Source organism: Onychomys torridus, chromosome 3 (genome assembly GCF_903995425.1).
Source record: "Onychomys torridus chromosome 3, mOncTor1.1, whole genome shotgun sequence".
NCBI classification, from domain to species: Eukaryota; Metazoa; Chordata; class Mammalia; order Rodentia; family Cricetidae; genus Onychomys; species Onychomys torridus.
In genome coordinates this window covers 143,944,904-143,963,910 of record NC_050445.1, presented here as the reverse complement: position 1 = coordinate 143,963,910, position 19,007 = coordinate 143,944,904, and the positions used below count along the sequence as shown (strand labels likewise).

Below are 19,007 nucleotides of genomic sequence, written 5' to 3'. Positions count from 1 at the left end.
GTTTATGTATTAACCATCTTGAAGAAGTCATAACAGGAGCCAGGTATGATGGCTCAGTGTGTACTCACTACATGCTACACAAGCCTGAATGATCATCTGAGTTTGATCTTTGGGACCCATATAAAGGTGGAATAAGAGAACTCACTGTGTAATGTTGTCCTCTGAACACATGAACCTCACTCGGCTCAGGCATCCCCTTCCCCCAAAAAGCCCCAATAATAATAAAAACATAAAGATTTAAAAAAAATTCTGAAATAGAAAGTTTCCTTTTTCTCAGCAAATAAGGGAAAATTTGAATAATTTCAGAAATTAAAAAACTAGAGAATCAATCCATGTACTAAATGTTTTCTATATTATCTGTTGTCTACCATCTTAGTTATGAATGTAAAGGGCAAGGTGAGTTACAAATATTTGCAATTTAATAGTTATTGATATCTGTAATTAGATTGAATCCTTCATGGGCATTAGCTAATGACCTTTTTATAGTGACAAAATGTGTTTTTATACAGGATCCTATGGCAACATCATATACTAGAATATAATATGTGAAATAATCATGTACATGGAATGATTTGAGATTAAAATTTCAGGATTTTTCCTGCTATGCCCCTCTCTATTGCTCCCACACCCCATCCCTGGAATCCCCTTTTGTTTTCCTGGCTGCTGCAGTCACTCCAGGTTATGTAGCATGTCTGAAGAGTTGGAGCCAGGAGCCTCAGATGTGAGAGAACATGCGGCATTTTCTTTCTGTATAGGGATTACCCTGTGCAGTAGGAGGATCTTTCCTAGTTCCATGCATTTACCAGGCCTGACCCTGGATGAAGAATATGTAGTCTAAATCTGTAGGTTGAATAGCGTAGGTGCTTGGACTTAACCCCAAAAGTATTTATGTGTCTTGGAGCCCAAAATGGTAATTACCTGCAGTGTTAAACTTCATATAATGTTTTGGAGGTGGTGTCTGGGAAATTCTGAGAGACAAATACAATTGAGAAGACTGCAAGAACTTTCCTTTATATTCAAATATTTATCAAAATAGCACACACCTTGAATCCCAGCACTTGGGAAGCAGAGTCAGGTGGATCTCTGTGAGTTTGAGGCCAGCCTGGTCTACAGAGCAAGATCCAGGATAGGCACCAAAACTACACAGAGAAACCCTGTCTTAAAAAATGATTTTAAAGCAAAATTTTTATATATTCAGAAATCTCTGACTATTGTTTTAATTGATAGTTTAAAAATACTTGAAAGATTTGCAGTGGTACCAATTATGCCTTACATATTTTATATGTTAACTATTTTAAACAGGCTGTGCCAATATTATAATAACTTTATAGTAAATTTTTAATTCTTTTTGTATTTCTTAATGATAAGTGCTGTGAACATTAGGGATATAAATGACAGAAAACGTCAAATACTTCTCATGTCTAGTGGGAATCAGGATAAGTACATGTGATTTAGAGTGTTTGGATCATCAGGGGAATGAATTAGACTCCACCCCTTCCCACCCCACTGCAGCATCAGATCCAGGCAATTTCCTGAAGGTGAACATTTTAACTTTTTCTTTAGAAATCACTCAAGACGGATTTTAACGCAGACCACTTCACTTACTCCCAAGATGAGTGACGAGGAGATCACTTACACAACTGTGAGTTTCCATAAGTCTTCAGACTTGCAGAATCGAGAAAGGGCTGATGAGACCCAAGGGCCCAGAGAAGCTGGCCACGGAGGTAAGTGTTTTAAGGCACTAAATTCACCTGTTTTATGCATTTTAACTTTTGACATTTGAAAACAATATCCTACTGACTTCTATAAAAAACAATAGCTCTCCATTTTAACTTAGCTTGGTGATGCAAGGGGGAGGGAGAAGATAAATGAGAACAAGTGGGGGAGTAATCATGTAGAAAATTGTTCAAAAATAAGTTTAAAAATTAAGTAATCATTCTTAAAAGAAAAAAGAAAAAGAAAACTATAACTATTTTTAACAGTTAGCTGGTAACAGAGAAAGTCAGATGGATAGAAGAGATCAATAGACGTCTATAAATAAACAGTTCTTGAAAATTGATGGTGAGAAGTGAATACATTTCATCAAATTTGAGAAACTGTTAGGTTTTTATTCTTTTTTATTTCAAATTTCATTTTTATATGGATATTTTTGTTTTAATTTTACATATCAGCCATCGCTCCCCTGTCCTCCCCCCTCCCACACCCGCTCTTGCCTTCCTCCCAGCCCCCCTCCCCCCATTCCCATCTCCTCCAGGGCAAAGACTCCCCTGGGGATTCAGCTCAACCTGGTGGATTCAGTACCTCCTCATTCTCACTTATGCATCATTGATTGACTGTATGCTCTAGTTTGGGATTGTCTACCTGGACTGTGTCTGTGCCTCCAGTGCTTTCTGAAGGATGCACTTTTGATCCTGTTTAACTAGGTGAAAGGGCAGGTACCTATTATCTAGCTTCTCTAGGCTGAAGTAGGAGGATTGATAATATAAGACCAAAGTTAAAAGAAGTTTGAAATCCTGTGAAACTTCACACATGTCGGATTCCTGTAGTAGGTGCATTTTTAGGTAGATGTGCTACAAATTTTGAAAGCACATGTTCAGTCAGCTTGTATGACTGACTTGTGTAAAACTGTTAGAGACCAATATCCCCTCATTTCCATGCTACACAAAATTATAACAAGTATTTGGACATGCTCTTTTCATAGTGATTATTTTCTTGCTTTGCTTTTTGTTTGTTTGTTTGTTTGTTTGTTTTGATTAAGAGAGTTCAGTTCCGTGGCAACTCATTGCAATACCTCTGGGAATCCTTTGTTCCATTCTGCTGGTGACAGTTGCAGTGTTGGTGACACACAGTGAGTAACCGGCATACTTCTCCTTTGCCTTTCTACCTAAGTAATAACTTCAGAAACTAATTATGCAGTGAGCACTCTCTGTCCATTGTTTGCCAATAATCAGGGGATGTGCCCAACAGCTCTGGAGTGTGTTTTTGTTTGATGTTTTGTTTTTCCTTATTTATTTATTTATTTATTTTTTGGCTTACACAACGTAGTGTCTTGTTCTCATACATACCTATTCTATTAACTATGGGGCTGTTGGGAACTGCCTTGTTCTGTCTCATTCTTGTAATTGTTCCTTTGGAGGACTTAATGGTAGTCTGCTTTCTGAGCTTAGACCGTTGTGAATCCTATGTAAACATTCTGTGAGAAACAGCTGTGCAAAAGAAATCATGATGTTCTTTTAATTTTCCTCGATGAATATTAGACATGGTCAAATGAGAAGACTTCATTTGTACAAAGACACTAAAGCTTAAAAGCTTTATCAGATTCCTTCACATATATAGAGGAAATCACTCCCAGGCTATGTTAAGACATGACTACCTATCTGGATATTTTGCTTCCCCTCTGGTCCAATGAGAATTGTGCTATTTCTTAATGTTTCTTAGTTCACGTTTTCATGCTGTGTTAAGTATTCACTAAATATTTTCCTTAAGTTTTATTTTAAAGTTTTTTGCTGTGAAAAACTAAATAATTAGAAGATGTGGTACATCCACAATAATTTCATTCATCTGTATTGTTTGCTTTATAATAATGTTACCCTGATAGAGAGAAATGTATGTTTCCATTCCTATAGTGAGTTAATTGAGGTGTTACGTTCTAAATGTCAAAGTACCAGTTCCAGTAATAATATGTGTTGGTTATCAATATGGGCTTTCTCTGTTATCTTAAATTTCAATATTTACTCCTTATAAGCATTTTTGGTGTTATAACTGCTACTAATTTTAGTTTTTCAGTATGTTCAAGAAAAACATGAATTGCAGAAAACTCTAAATAATCTCCATCAAAATACCAGCATTATGCAAAATGACAAGTACTTAAAAGAAGAAACGTTGAAAAACAAGTCTATAGATTATGATGCCCTAAAACTTGATCAGCAAACACTAAGAACACTGAACAGATGCTACCAGGAAACTAAATTTGTTTTAGATTGCAAACGGCACAGAGGTAAGGAGAGGATCTTGAATAAAGAATGCTTTATTCTCTAATGTTTCTTCCCCCGAAGATTTGAAGTCCAGTTAGCAGCTTAAAATGCTGTTGATATATGGGTTAACTGGCTTGGGGTTTCCTTATCTCATTGAGGGGCATGGAACCCCAGAAATCACTGTTTGAATTTGGGGAATCTTATAGCTTTTAGAAATTCAGTGGCTGTTCTGGCTTCTCCTGCTCTAAGAAGATGTAAGTCAGCAAACTGACAATTGAGGTTCTTTTTGTCTGTGGGCAAATTTGAGTATCCACCTCTGTTGTTGACAGAACATGGAGGTTTCTAGTAAGAATGCACTTACCAAATTCTTAGACTGAAATTGACTCACCATTATATGGATGCAGTCATAAAAATAATTATGTGTATTTTTTTCCTTTCTGCCTTGGTATGAGAGATTTGGCCTGTTTGTGATCATAGTGAAGCTCACTGCAGCACATTATGGAACTTCAAAATGGTGTCCATACTTGTGTAACTGTCAGTGACACCGTGAATAAGGCCAGAAAGATGAAAATATCAAGGATTACAAGGAACCTTTCTTTCCTTGCATTGTGACTGGTTAACAATAATTGACACAGTTTATCATTCATTATTAAATATTATTTTCAGAATTTAGAGTTTACAGAGATCTTTTGCATATAATCTTGCTACACCATAATAGGGGTTAAAAATCATTATCATGCAAGGAATAACAATATCTTTTAAACTGCTACATTATAAAATATGATAGGAAAAAAGTGCCAAAATTTTTTAAAAATATTTCAGACCATGAAAAATATTTTGTCTCATTTTAAAAATAACTTTATTATCTGTAAATAGTAGCATATTGCTGTAGTCCCTGTCCTTAGGAGTCTGAGACAGGAGGATTATAAATTTGATGACAATCTGGACATCTCAGCAAATTCCAGTCTATCCTGAACTATACAATGATAACTCTTTACAGGAAAACAAAGGTTGTAGATAAAGTATGATAATAAAGCATGGCCACCCCAAGCCCGTCACCAAACAAAACACTATATTGAGGTATTATTGCTACACAAACCACACATATTATTATGTTTTCTTGACATATTTGGGTATGTGGGCATATTGTTGAGGCATCAACATAATCAGGAGTATAGACTAACATCTTCAAAAGCTCCCTCATATGTTTTTTTTTTTTTTATTTCTCTTAAGGTAAGAGCATCTAACACAGACCACAGTACAACCTTAAGTGCACAGTATGTTTGGACAAACTGAGGGCAGGGTGAATACTGCAGGTCTAGAGTTCCATCATCCTTGTAACTGCCTCTGAGAAGCAAGTGTTTGTTCCCCATACTCCAGCTCTCACAAGCCTCTGCTTCTTAGGGTTGGGCTGTGTTAGAACCTCATCTGAGTTGAGCCATGAAGTGTGGTCCTGGGCCTGACTTTACCCTTGCACCATCCTCCAGTTCAAGGTGTTGAGGTGTGAGGCATGGCTTCATTCTGTAGCCCAGGCTATCCTTATAGTCTACTTTATAGCCAAGGCTGGCATGAAAGTCACTATTTAGCCTAGGATGGCCTCAAAGTGGCTGTGATCTTCCTGTCTCACTGTGTGTAGTGCTCAGGTTTTAGGCATAAGTCTTCATGCTCACCAGTTTAATGGATAAATAGTAGTGTGCATGAGCTACATATTTTTTTCTACTTATTTATCCACAATGGACACATCAGCTGTTTCTATATATCTACTGCTATTAAAAAAAAACACTGCATAGAGCATGGGTATAAAGGGGTCTCTTAACATTCTAGAAATTAAATTTCTTAGAGCTCTGAAATTTTATTTAGTTATTGATGTATAATTAAAATAGTTTTCTAATAACAGAATAATAGAAAATAAGAATTTTTACCATCTACCTTCTCTGTTGTAGGAAAACATGTTGAAGGACACTGGTTCTGCTGTGGCATAAAATGTTATTTCATCATGGGCAATAAACACTGGGATGAATGTGAACAGACCTGCAGGGACTGCAGCTTATCACTATTGACGATAGATGATGATGATGAACTGGTACTGTAGACTCTTAACATGCCCATTTTTTCTCCTAGACTCTGTCTCTAACCCTTGGATCGTGAGTCCAGGCAGGTTCATTGAAAGAGAAATTTCTTAGCACTGTATATGGTTTGCCTGTAATGTGAGCAAACACTGTAGAGCAAGAGTATATTAGGAGAATCCTTCCTGTTTGTGGCTTAGTATAAGGACCCAGGATCTGTTATAAGAAGACTCATTAAAGAGACAGCCATGTCTTTGTAATCTCCTCTCTGTCTTAGGACTCTGCAAGAGAGTCCCTTAGAGAAGCATGTTTTCCCAAACTAAGTTCAAATTTTTGGTATAGTACATCCTGTGTGGACAGTTATGTATCTCCATAGAGTGCCAACTACACCCAGTGACATCTTGGTCTAGGACTCCTCTTTGGAACCCAGATGTGAGACTGTCTGAGATGAGCAATTAGATGACCAGAGAGAAAGTAACTGACTTCTAGGGCTATTTGCAAAATGGAAATTATATGAGAACTGTGAGTCTAAGTAGTTTTACCAGGTAGCTCCAATGTGATTTTCAGTGAAACTCTCCCATAATCTTTACTTCATACTATTATTTTTGTTTTTTTTTTAAAGATGTCTATTATCAGAAATGAGTAATTAAAAGAAAAAAAGGTGCCAAGATGTGGATGTTTTGTATTTAAATTATTATTAACAAAATATCTTCCAATATGAAGACAATATTTTACTAGAGAAATACTTGCAGGATCAGCTTGAAAACTGTCATTTAGAACATGGTACAAAATTTGTCCACCAATTTAATACATGTATAAAAATTACAACAAAATATTTTTAATGTCAAATAATTAAGTAATTTGTCATTTGATATACAAATCATAATTAAATTTATAATTAAATTTAAACCCATATTTTAAGCTATATTCACAAATTTAATTAGATATCATGCCACTTGCATTTCACATGTAAGACACTAAATTTTTCCAAATATCTGTCCCTTTCCTCCTCAATTTCTGTCACTTCCAAGTCTGAACTTGAGAACTACTTCCTCCTGGAGCATGAAGCTTAATGCCCAGTTTTCATGAATGACTTTTCATCTTAAGAATTTGCTATGAAGATAGGGCATTACTTACCATATGAACACTTCCCACATGCCTTTATAGTCTTTGGGAATGAACATTTGAATAATTTCATAGAGTGTCAGAAATTATTTAATGAACCATGTATGCAGTATGCTGGTTTTTAAGAGTCACAAACAGTAATATTGTGAATTCAGGGTTAACCTTGGTTACATAGTGAGACTTGGTCTAAAGACATAAATCATTTCATGAATCTAGTATCTCTAGAAACCTGAAGTGTTCATTTTAAATAACTTACATAATTAACATTGGTTTTGACATAAATGAGCTAGTAGTGGGAAATCACTTTAAAAATGAGCTTGGAGGGAAGGAAGTACTGGAGGACAGGACAGCAGAGAACTGATATTAGAATAGCTGGGACCTGTTATGTTGTTCTTTTTTCACCAACCAGAGGGAAATTTTATCATCAGATGAGTTTTTTCCTTACAGAAATTCCTTCAGCTCCAAATTAAGCCGAACAATTACTGGATTGGATTATCATATGACACAAGAAGAAGCAAATGGCAATGGATTGACAATAGCCCATCTAAACTGTGAGTTTCCTGAGCCCTCACACTCCAATTTGATGCAGAATTGGGAGGATTGTGTGCAAAGCCTTTCCTCTCATTTCACACTGCTTTTCTCTTTGTCAGTGGAGCTCACAGCTAAGGACAAGATGCATAAGGCAGTGTTTGAGCAAGCATTAGACAGGGAAGAAGAACAGTCTAGAAGCTGACTGCTAGTCAGCTAAGGAACACAGCTAAGGATTGGATGTTCTTAGATGCAGAGAACACAAGCAAATCAACAACTTAAGATCACTTGAAAGTGACTAGATCATCCTGATAGATACTATGAGTTTGAATATTTGAACCATTCACTTCATTTATGTTGTAGTTAGCTTATATAAATTGCTTGCTATTTATAAATATAAGAACATTTTTGCACACACACACATACACACACACACACACACATGTGTGTGTTTGTATGTATATCTACCTTCCATTTCAAGATGTCATATTGTAGAGTCCAAGTTTTACATTAATCTATAATCATGTAGAAAACTATTAATTGATTATCTTTATTAAGAATATTTATTTTTCTTGACATATTATATCTCATATACATAAAATATGATCATATCCTTCCCTAACCCCCCAAGCTTCCTCTGCTTCTGTTTTAACATGTCCCTCTCTAACTCCTGTTTTCTTTATTGATGCTGTCCCTAGGTGCATGGTAGGGCATCCACTGGAGCAAGGATACATACTGGTGGCCACACTCCCCCGCTCCAAAAGAGTGAATCTCCCTTTTCCAGCAGCAGTCACCTAACAATAGTGATTCCTTATGTGGTAGTAGACACCTGTGCAGGAATTTTGTCATGTCCAGAAAGTTGCTTTTCACAGTGGTTTTTTCCTTTCTGGTTCTTATATCCTTTCTGTTTCCTCTTCCATTTCCTGAGTGGTTGTAGTGGTTCTTGGGAAAGTGGTTTATGAAGATGACCCCTTTGTGGCTGAACACATAGTCTCTTCTCCTAAGCACTTTGACCAGTTCTGCTTCTCTGCAATGACCACTGACCACTGCAAAAAGAAACTTCTCTGAAGGAGGTTGAGAGCATCGCAGGTCCAGGCCAAAAACATAAATATTAACAATGAAATTTGATCATGTGACCACTTAGCAAAATGATAGTACCAGGTTCCATACTAGAGCCCATGACCTCTGCAATTATGTTTTTTTTTTTTAATTTGGATTACAGTATCAAACATTACATATTGCCTAGCAAGTCAATATTGTGGCATGCAAGTTCCAGCTCTGGGTAAGACCATTCAAATCTTTTCTCGCTTTAGAAGTTTGAATGTAATTGGCCCATATAATCTAATAGGAAGTGGCACTATCAGTAGATGTGGCTATGTTGGAGTGTGTAGGGTCTTATTGGAGGAAATGTGTCACTGTGGGAGCAGGCTTTGAGGTTTCCTATGCTCTGGATACTGCTAAGTATGTCTGTAGACTTCCTGTAGCTTGCATATTAAGAGGTAGCCAGCACCAAATCTGTCTGCACACTGCCATGCGCCTCACCATGATAATAATGGACTGAACTTCTGAAACTGTAAGGGAGACACCCCAATTACATGTTTTCTTTATAAGACTTGCTGAGGTCATGGTGTTTCTTCACAGCAATAAAAAATCTAGTAGCTAAGGCACTCCCCCTAGTAACCTGCAAAGGACCTTTTGACCCATTGAAAGATAGCCTAAGGGAAGATATTTCCTGATCAGTTTGAGATGGTTTTTATATGTCCTGACACCAAATGTGTGATGTCTTCAGAAATAGGTTGTTTCCATGTAGTTATGGTGGATAAACAAGGGCACAGCAGCAGCCTGGTTGTTTGGAGGCATCTATGGTCTCCCTGACTGGTGATTCCTTGGGAGGTATCCCTTGACTTGCACTTTGATTTTCACTTAATAACTCATATTTTCTGTGGATCTAACTCCTTTTAAAATTATATTCTTGTATTTTTAAATTATGTTTCCATAGAATATATTTTGATCAGGTTTTCCTCTCCCCCTTAATGCCATGTTCCTCCCCACCTCCTTCCCTATACACTCAATTTCTTGTTATTTCACTCTCTCTCACCAAAACAAAAAACAAATAAAAGGAACTAAAAAAAAACCCAACACGATAAAAATTGCCTAAAACAAACAAAAAAGCAACACACAAAGGTCTCCAAACCACACACACACACACACACACACACACACACACACACACACACACACACGAGTCTGCTTTGTGTTGGTCAGCTAGTGGGAATCCATAAGGTCTTTTATACATCCTTAGTTATGGGTGATCCATCCTTTATTCTCTCCTGTCCATTATTTTCCAATACTCATCTAATTTTACCCTTTAATACTCAGAACCCCTTGTCTGCCTTCATATCACATATTCTTCATTTTTCCTGATTATTGATTTTTTTAGAAATACAAATTTAAAGAATATTCCCTAATAATTCTGTGTTTGTCCTCTAAAAACTTTGTTATCTAGTTACATTTCAAGTTCCTTTTTATAATTATTTAAAAATAAATTTAGTTTTTATTGTTTTGTTGTTGTTTTGAAATAGAGATTTGTGTCCCCAGGCTGGTCTTGAACTCCTGATCCTTGTATCTCCATCTCTCAATTACTGAGACTGCAGGCAGGTGTGGTTATCTTTTATCCCATTGAAGATATCAATCGTACTTATTTTAGATGTGTTTGTTGGAAATCCTATTGTCTGTACTTTTGTGGGCTTAATGTACCGTTTCTGCTAGATTTTGTTCATTATGGAATTATCTTTGTGGTATTCAGTGAATTTCTTCTTTATCTGCTGCAGAAGGGTATCAACTGTGGTAATTTTCTCAGGAACTTTTCATTCACTGCCCAGAACATGGCCGGTCACTTCTATTTAAAGGTGTTCCTGCCAGTGTGGACAGTCAGGTTCCACATCTGCAGAAAAATAACTTCCTCTTTAGTTCAAGGGATCCCTCAAGCAGGCTGTCACAGAGGTGGCCAGACTGTCACAGAGGTGGCCAGAGGACAGAAGACCTTACATGATGTGTTAATATGTACAAATCATCCAGATTATCACTATTGTTATTAATTTTGTTTTGTCCATAGGAAGTATCATTTCACACAGGCTAGCTCTGCTCCTTTACATCTACCTCCCAAGCACTAGAAGTGTTGCTGTTTGACACTGTGAAAGGACACAGGGTTAACGAATTTGTATCCTACAGCACCATACAGCGTGAAATGAGCATGTGGTAACATTTAGAGTGAGGTTCTAGCAGCTGAAAGGATGTCTCCATCCAGATTAAGTGATCTTTGTAGACCTTGACTATGTTACAGAACTATTCCCCGATTATGGTGTGATTATTGGACCTAAACATGAGGCTTCTGTCAGGAAGTCCAGTGGTCTGAAGGTTTCTGTGGCCACCACAAGTATTTTCTCCACTGGAAAGCTACAGAAGCTTGTACACCTGCTTACAATGTCAGCTTCTAAGGATCCTAGTGAGAAACTGTGAGGTTGTGTTTCTTGATAGAGGTCCAGGAAGGCATCACCATGGAGGTAAAGTTAAGAACTCATGATGCAGAATATGAGCTCAATGTGTATCTTGTGAATAGTTAGTGTCTCCTGTGTCTTTTCTCTTTGCCCATGTTCAACACACATGCTTTACTGATTGTACCATAATCATATCTTTTGGCTGACATATATGTATACTTATCCCTACTATACATTACCTGTTCTTTATATAATCCAGGGATCACTTAGTTTCATTTACCTTCCTTTTCTGTTCCTATTGTAAATCTAAATCTTTTATTTCCATCTGGCTTAAATCCAATGTTAAATGAAGGCAATCTTCGGTTAAAGTTTTATTCTTTTACCATTTTAGTCCCATGGAGTTTGGTGGATTTCATTCTCTGTCTGGTATTCTTTGACATAGATTCTCTTTAGGCTATCCTGGTTCGAATTTAAATAATTCCCCATTGTATTTTTCACTTAATAGTGATTTAACAGTAATGGGATTGCTACATAAGACAGGAGGCAGTGCATTTTTCAGTTCAACATGTGTAGACAATGATGACTGTGTTAGAACTCACTTCTGTATCTGCAAAAACAAAGTGGATAAATGATCTAATTCAGTGTGCAGTGCATAGGAAAGTTAAAAATGGAATGTGGTCATCTTTGTTGGTTTCCTGTGGTGATTTGTAATTACTTAAGGACCAAATGTTTTAACCACAGGTCTCAGTCTTATGTACAAATAGTGTGATGAACTGGAAAGGGAAAAAACAGTCTTCTGAAATCTGACTTAACAGCTGAAGTCATTTTCCTTCCTTGTACAACACAGTGGCTTGTGTCTGTAGAATGGATGCATTTGGTCCAGGGCCCTAAGGAATCACTCTCTTTTTTTCCTGAATGACACACAGAACTTAATACAGAACTCTAATAAATAGCACACATATTTCACCATCACTAGAACAAACCGTTTCAATATCCATGGCTTTGACAGCACAATTAAGAACTAGGATGCAGTTGTGGGTTTCTGTTTGTTAGTTGGTTGGCTACTGTTTTACACTTTTTGTATGTAGAAGAATTTGCCATCTTTAGAGTGCATTTATTTGCTGCAAAAAATAGTTTCAGACTTAGTGAATAGTTTCCAGACTAGTTTAAGACACTCATACAACCTTCCACAATCCATATGTATTCTCATTCCCCCCCACTCTCTCTTTGACCATTTGATGTTGAGTTGAAACTCCATAGATACATTAATATTCATTGAGGCCAGGTGCATGTGAAAGTTCAAGACATAATATTTTTGTTTTCTTTCATTCTTTTGTTTTTGTTTTTGTTTTGTTTTGTTTTGGTTTTGGTTTTTTGAGACAGGGTTTCTCAGTGTAGCTTTGCACCTTTCCTGGAACTCACTCTGTATCTCTGTATCCCAGGTTGGCCTGGAACTCACAGAGATCTGCCTTTCTCTGCCTCCAAGTGCTGGGATTAAAGACATGCTCCACCACCAACCTGCCTCTTTTCTTTTTTATTAAGAAATTTTCTATTCATTTTACATACCAATGACAGATCCTCCCATGGGGAGTCAGCAGAGCCTGATACACTCAGTTGAAGCAGGTCCAAGCCCCTCCCCCTGGACTATGGCTGTGTAACATGTCCCACCATAGGCAGTGAGTTCCAAAACCCCACTCATGCCCTTGGTATGGATCCTGATCGAATTGCCAGGAGGCTTCTTAAATAGATATGTAACTGTCTTGCCTATGCTGAGGGCAAAGCTATTAGTCCACAGCTCATGAGTTCCCACTAGTTTGGTTTGGTTAAGACTTATAACCTTATAGATAAATGAGTTTGAGGGTAGCCTCAGGCTACATAGTATGTTTGAGGTCATTGCATGCTACAGAGTGAGATTCTGTCTCATGAAGCCTCATAATAATAATGGTAATTAATAGTAATAATAATCCATCCACAAATATTGTGTAGGGAAAAGCAATTTCTTTTATACCATACTAAAACAATTAAACTCAATTGTAGATGATTTATTAATATGTTCTAATCCATAATCCATATTCTTAGCAGTCACTTTTGTCAGTTTTCTGGATCACGTCACTGTTGATATTTTTTCTTCATTGAATACCTGTAATCCTTTTCTGACAACTACTTTAAACTGCTAAGCACTAGGACCAAAGCAGTTGCTTTGGCAGCTGACTGTCCCATTCCTTTATTCCTGAGTGCCTAGCTTCATCACAGAGGTACTGGTGGGAGACACATTTATTGCCCCAACTCAGGGAAGCAGTATGAAGTATGATGCAGCTGTGTTCTTAAGCCTGCAGCTATGCTCTCAAGTGTGCAGGCAGCAGCTGAAGAAGTCTCTTTATACCTCAGCCTGTGAGAGACTGCAGGAGTCAACCATGTTCAGCTGAGGCTCACCAAGGCCAGGGATGTAATTCTGTCCCTTGGCCTGTAATGAGAGACATAAACTAGGAAACTACTCCTGGCTCTGTTTTAGAATCTCTCTCTTTTTTTAAGCTCTCTCAGGTTTTATGTAGAAATTCTTGCCAAACACCTGGGCACTAAATATAGACAGATAAATCTTTCCAGCCTGCTTGTTCCTGAATACCCATTTAGAGGGTTAATATTAATTACAGTCTGTTTGGTCTATAGCTCATGCTTATTACTAGCTAGCTCTTACATCTTAACAACCCATTTTTATTAATCAATGTATCAACACATGGCCAGTGACTTACTGGTACTTTCACATCTTGCTTCTTGGGCAGTTCACTGGCTTCTCTTAGACTCCACCCACACCTCCCTGTATCTCTGCAGCTTCTTTATTAACTAATGGTAATAAAACATATACACAGCATACAGAAAGACATCTCACAGCAGGTTATGTTCTATTGTTTCAAGTGAATGGTTATATTGAATACAGTAAAAACAAACAAACAAACAAACAAAACAAAACATGTTTTTCATCTCTCTTACATGATTAAAACAAAGACATCCCAAGAACCCCCACACATATATATCTAATTATCTTGTTATAGATTAACAGGGTATGAGCAACCATAGTATTTTTCTCAGCCAGTTCTTTTGCTGGCAGGCTGCATATTATGGTTACAAAGAAAGAATCAATCACTTTTATTATTTATATTAAAAGGTAATCTTTTAAGGAATTTTAAAAGAATCACAAACCTAAGCTTTTACATATGGAAATCAATCAATTATCCATACTTTAAATATTTAGGATACATAGAGGTACATATCCACTCATCAACAGTTTTTGTTTTGTTTTGTTATGTTTTGTTTTTGCATCAGGAGATTGGGGGTAGAAATGTGTACTAGTAATTAACCAACAGCTTTGATCAACAATCAAGCCTAGAAAGGAAAGTACTTCTGCTAGTAATAATTGGGCTGCTTTGTTTTTTGATTCATAACCTAATGAATTAGCTATGTGTCCTTGTGAACTTTATTATTTTTTTTAGGATTTTTCATCTCTAAGCTATTATCAAAACATCTTAATCTTACCTGAAGTTATTTTAATGTTTTGTTTCAACCATGATGCACACTGAAACCTATGAACCATCTGTCTTTATTAAGATGAAAAGAATTTAAGTTATCTGGGCTACTGGGACTCAATTTTTTTCTTAATCTTGACCTTAGCCACAGTCCATATGGCTCCCCAATACAAACTCATGTGTTTTAGCTGTGTGACACTGTCTTGTTTTGTTACTTATCCTCTGTAGACCCTTAATTCTTTTAGTTCCAAAGCACTTTTTTATTACATAAATATACCACAATATTTCTCCATATGTGAACATATGGTGTGTTTCTAAGTTTTGACAATTATGAGTTGTTGCAATTATGAAAGCTATCATGCCAATTGTGTACAAGTCACTGTGTAAGCATACATTTTTCTTTTTAGTAAATATCTTTTGAGAACAGTTGGTATCTTCTGTGTCATATCTTCCCTTTGCACATTAAACATACACACATGATTTTCTGACTGTACCCATGAGCATGTCTCATGGCTGACTAATGTATATTTTATTGCTAAATTATCTAAACTTTCCTATGTGCATTCCACAAGCCACTTGGTTTCACTTATCTTCCTTTCTTCTAAATTCCTATAGTAAACTTGAATATTCCACTTCTCTCCATCTTAAATCCAAGATTCAAAGAACATGATTTATTTTGCTAAAAACTGATCCCTTTGAAGTCTCAGTTCCATGAAGTGTGAGTGGATTTCCTTCTCTTTCTTTCTTCCTTCCTTCCTTCCTTCCTTCCTTCATTCCTTTCTTCTTTCCTTCCTTTCTTTGTCACAGTCTTATTAGCCCACACTAGCTTCAAACTCCTTATGTATTGAAGTGTGCCTCAAATCCCTATGTCTTAAATTTTGATTCTCCTACCTTCATCTCCATAATACTGGAACTATAATTGTGTCCAACTATGTTGGGCTGGATTTATTATTGAGGATCTCTATTTTGAATACATTCTTTAGTCAGCTTCCTCTATCTATTAGGGGGAAAACTGGCTACAATACTTCCCTGACCATTTGAGATTTTTTTTTCCAGCTTCTGCTAACACTTCAGCCTGAGCAGGAATCTGATTTCTGTCAGTTTTTGCAGGATTATCTTAATTATTAATAAATTATTTTTTGATTTCTGGTTTTGCTACATAGCCCAGGTTGAACTGGAACTCACAGTCATTCTGATTTAGCTTATGTACTGATTTGCTCTGTTTTCTAACTTTTAAATATGTTTTATTTTGCATTTATTTTTTTTTACAGAAGGATAGGTATGGCTTCTAATATGCAATCCTGTAGAAATCATATTTGTGTTGCATACAGGGAATTCAATAGATACCATGTTTCAGAGGAGACCCATTAGCTATGAGGTGGGGAACACAAAATTGAAAATAGACCAAAGTATTAGTTACAAGCCTTCATCTGTGCCTATATTCCAAATCTTCCCTCTCTCCTTAAAACACAAGCATATGAGACCTTGTTCTGTGTGCTACACATATTTGTTTATACCTAGCATATTTATTGACAAAATGGGAAAGAAGGTTTAGCATACAATAATTCCATGGTAATATTAAAAATCAGTTTTGCATACTGATCAAAACCTGCAAGTGTGGAATAAGATAGGGATTTTGGTATGACAAGAGATCATTTATTTTTAATGAGGTTAGAGAATAAAAAAATTTTAGTGTTGCACTTATGATTAACAGTTCCATAATCTGTTTATTATGCCAAATAGAAATTTTAAAATCATGACACTTCAGTGAATGTTCAAAATTAAATAATTGCCTACTGTTTTTGTACTTTAGTGACTTGAACACAGTGAAATTGAATCATAATACTGGAAGATGTGCATTTTTATCTAGAACAAGACTAGATAATGATAACTGTAATCAACTCTACCCCTGTATCTGTGAGAAGAGACTGGATAAATTCCCTGGTTCATACTGCAGCAAGAGCTAAAGGCAAAATGGAATTTGTTGATCCTCATTTCATTCCTATAATAATTTGTGACTCGTTATGAACAAGTGTTTTGATCACAGGATTTGGTTCTCTGTGCAAACAGAGAGAAGAGCTGGAAGAGGTTGAAAATATTCTCTGAAATCTGACTTGGCAGAGCAGAGGCAATCTTTCTTCCCAGAAGACACAGAACACATCTGCTCTGGTGCATGGACACCCTTTGCCCCAAGCCCTGAAGAATCTGCTCTTTCTGTTAACTAAATAGCCATAGAACTAAATAAAGAACCCTAAAAAACAGCCTGACTATGTCATTATCAATAGGATAAATCATCTCAATTGAAAGCACAATAAAGAACTACAGTAAAGTTAGAAGCTTCAATTTCTTAGTTGTTAGTTGATTGCTATTCTGTTCATTTTTTATGTTTTGTCTCATGTACAAATTTTCTTCATTGTAATAAACATTTCCTTTGGCCATGAAATTTAATTTCAAATTTGGTGAACATTTACAAGTTCAAGGAACTACTGAATATATTTTATCCAAAACATCAGTTTATCCCACCTTTCTTTAAACCATCTATGGTAAGTTGAACCCTTACAGAAATGGTAGTAATAACTGAAGTTGGTTAGATGTAGTAGCTGCTGAGTCTCTGGGAGGTTAGTGACTTAGATAATAGCTATAAGAATTAACTCTATGGAAAGATTAAAACAAACAAAAAGCTAAGGATTCTGTGTAGTTCCAAACTGTGTTTTTAATCTCTTGATTTGAGTTCCAGAAACTCAGTACTCCTTCATTCCCACATGAAGCTGTCAGACCCCAGGGAATCCCTTCCTGACACATCTAAGAAGATTTTTTCAACTCTCTCTTATGCATTTCCTCGTATGCAATTACTTTGTTTCCCTGTCTTAGACTGACACTTACTACAAGAAACCAAGCAGAGGATAAGAATACTACAGAAATAACACAGTATAAGGTTTCTCTTTTTCATATTCTGGAAGGCCCTCAAAATTTTAGTGGTGTTTGCTTGAATATTACATAATCATTATCATAACTTGGTAGCAACTTTGAGTTAAAACCATCCAAAGGCATTTCCTTTTGCCATCCCCAGTAGTGATTCACTCTTCCAGATGCCTTGTTGCCCTCATGGCCACTGATACTACCTCTCCTGTGAAAACCTATGATAAAGTTGGCTGCTGCAGACTTTCTGGATGCTCTTGACTTACATTTTAGCTATCTTGACCTGTATTATGCCAGGCATACCATAGCTACATATTGTCAGAAAGACAAGAACCAAAAATTAGGGAGATTTGGAAAGCCAGTGGCCTTGAAATGTGCTTGAGACTTTTCATTATATATGTGCAAATACTTGCCAAAGGACTACATACTTATAGTTGTTATGAGTTTCAGAGGACTTCTGAAAACATAAAAGAATTAAACAGTAAATGCAGTTTCTAGAAGTAGGAAGCCCTCATAGACAAGGTAAAGCATTTGGATCCCTCATAATCATTCTGGATTTATCATCCCTGTAGCTATAAAATTTGGTCTTACAACCTGGCAGTGCAGTATGTTGAGAAGATACCACAGTGCAAAATAAGATGACCTATTGGTGTAATTATTAAGGCCACTCCACGTAGTTAAAAGGAAGGTTTATTTTGTGGGGTAACTTACAAATGAAGGGGTAGGTTGCAGGGTCTGGCAAAGGTATAGGGCAATCCGGCGGTGTTCTCTGGAGAACTCTGCTCGGTCTCTTCCTGCATCCCGTGTCCCGGAACCAAGAGAGCCACCTCCTCCTGCTCCTCGGTCTTCCGCTCCCTCCTCTGCCCCGCCTTGTGGGCGTGATCATTACTGAAGCCTCAATGGGGGTTGGAACTTCCAGGCCAATGCTGGGATGGCTACCCACTACATCTCCCCCTTTTGTCTAAATAAGAAAGTTCTAACCTAATACAAGACTATACACAAAGAGATGGTTATCAAATATTGTCCAGGAGTAATGAGGGATAATGACTTAGATAAGTTGGAATTACAATAAGTGCAAACAATATCAAGCAAAAAACACATAGTAAAATCCAGGGAAGTCTAGAGCATGGGTAGGTGGCATGTTACAAAGATCATTTCAAAAGGTATCCTATCCTAAAGAACCTGAGTCTAATACATAATATATTATATCTAAGATATTATATATGTATATATACTAAGTTGTAACTATAACTGTTAATCTCTAACCTCATCAAAGACCTGAGAAGGAATATAATAATACCTGAGAATTGGGAGAAGGACGCAAGCAACTTTCGGGAGTCTTGCAAGAGTAGACAGAGACAGCTAGCAGCCTGGACA

At 36.7% G+C, this 19,007-nt stretch overlaps 1 protein-coding gene across 1 annotated transcript; it reads left to right on the top strand.

Moving 5' to 3' along the window:
- The first annotated feature begins 1,612 nt into the window (after positions 1–1,612).
- Positions 1,613–16,678, top strand: LOC118580304 (killer cell lectin-like receptor 4). The gene is made up of 6 exons (XM_036181966.1): positions 1,613–1,724; positions 2,759–2,848; positions 3,779–3,997; positions 5,918–6,057; positions 7,613–7,716; positions 16,525–16,678. The coding sequence occupies exons 1-6, from the start codon at positions 1,613–1,615 to the stop codon at positions 16,676–16,678; spliced, it is 819 nt and encodes a 272-aa protein (XP_036037859.1).
- Positions 16,679–19,007: the final 2,329 nt, after the last annotated feature.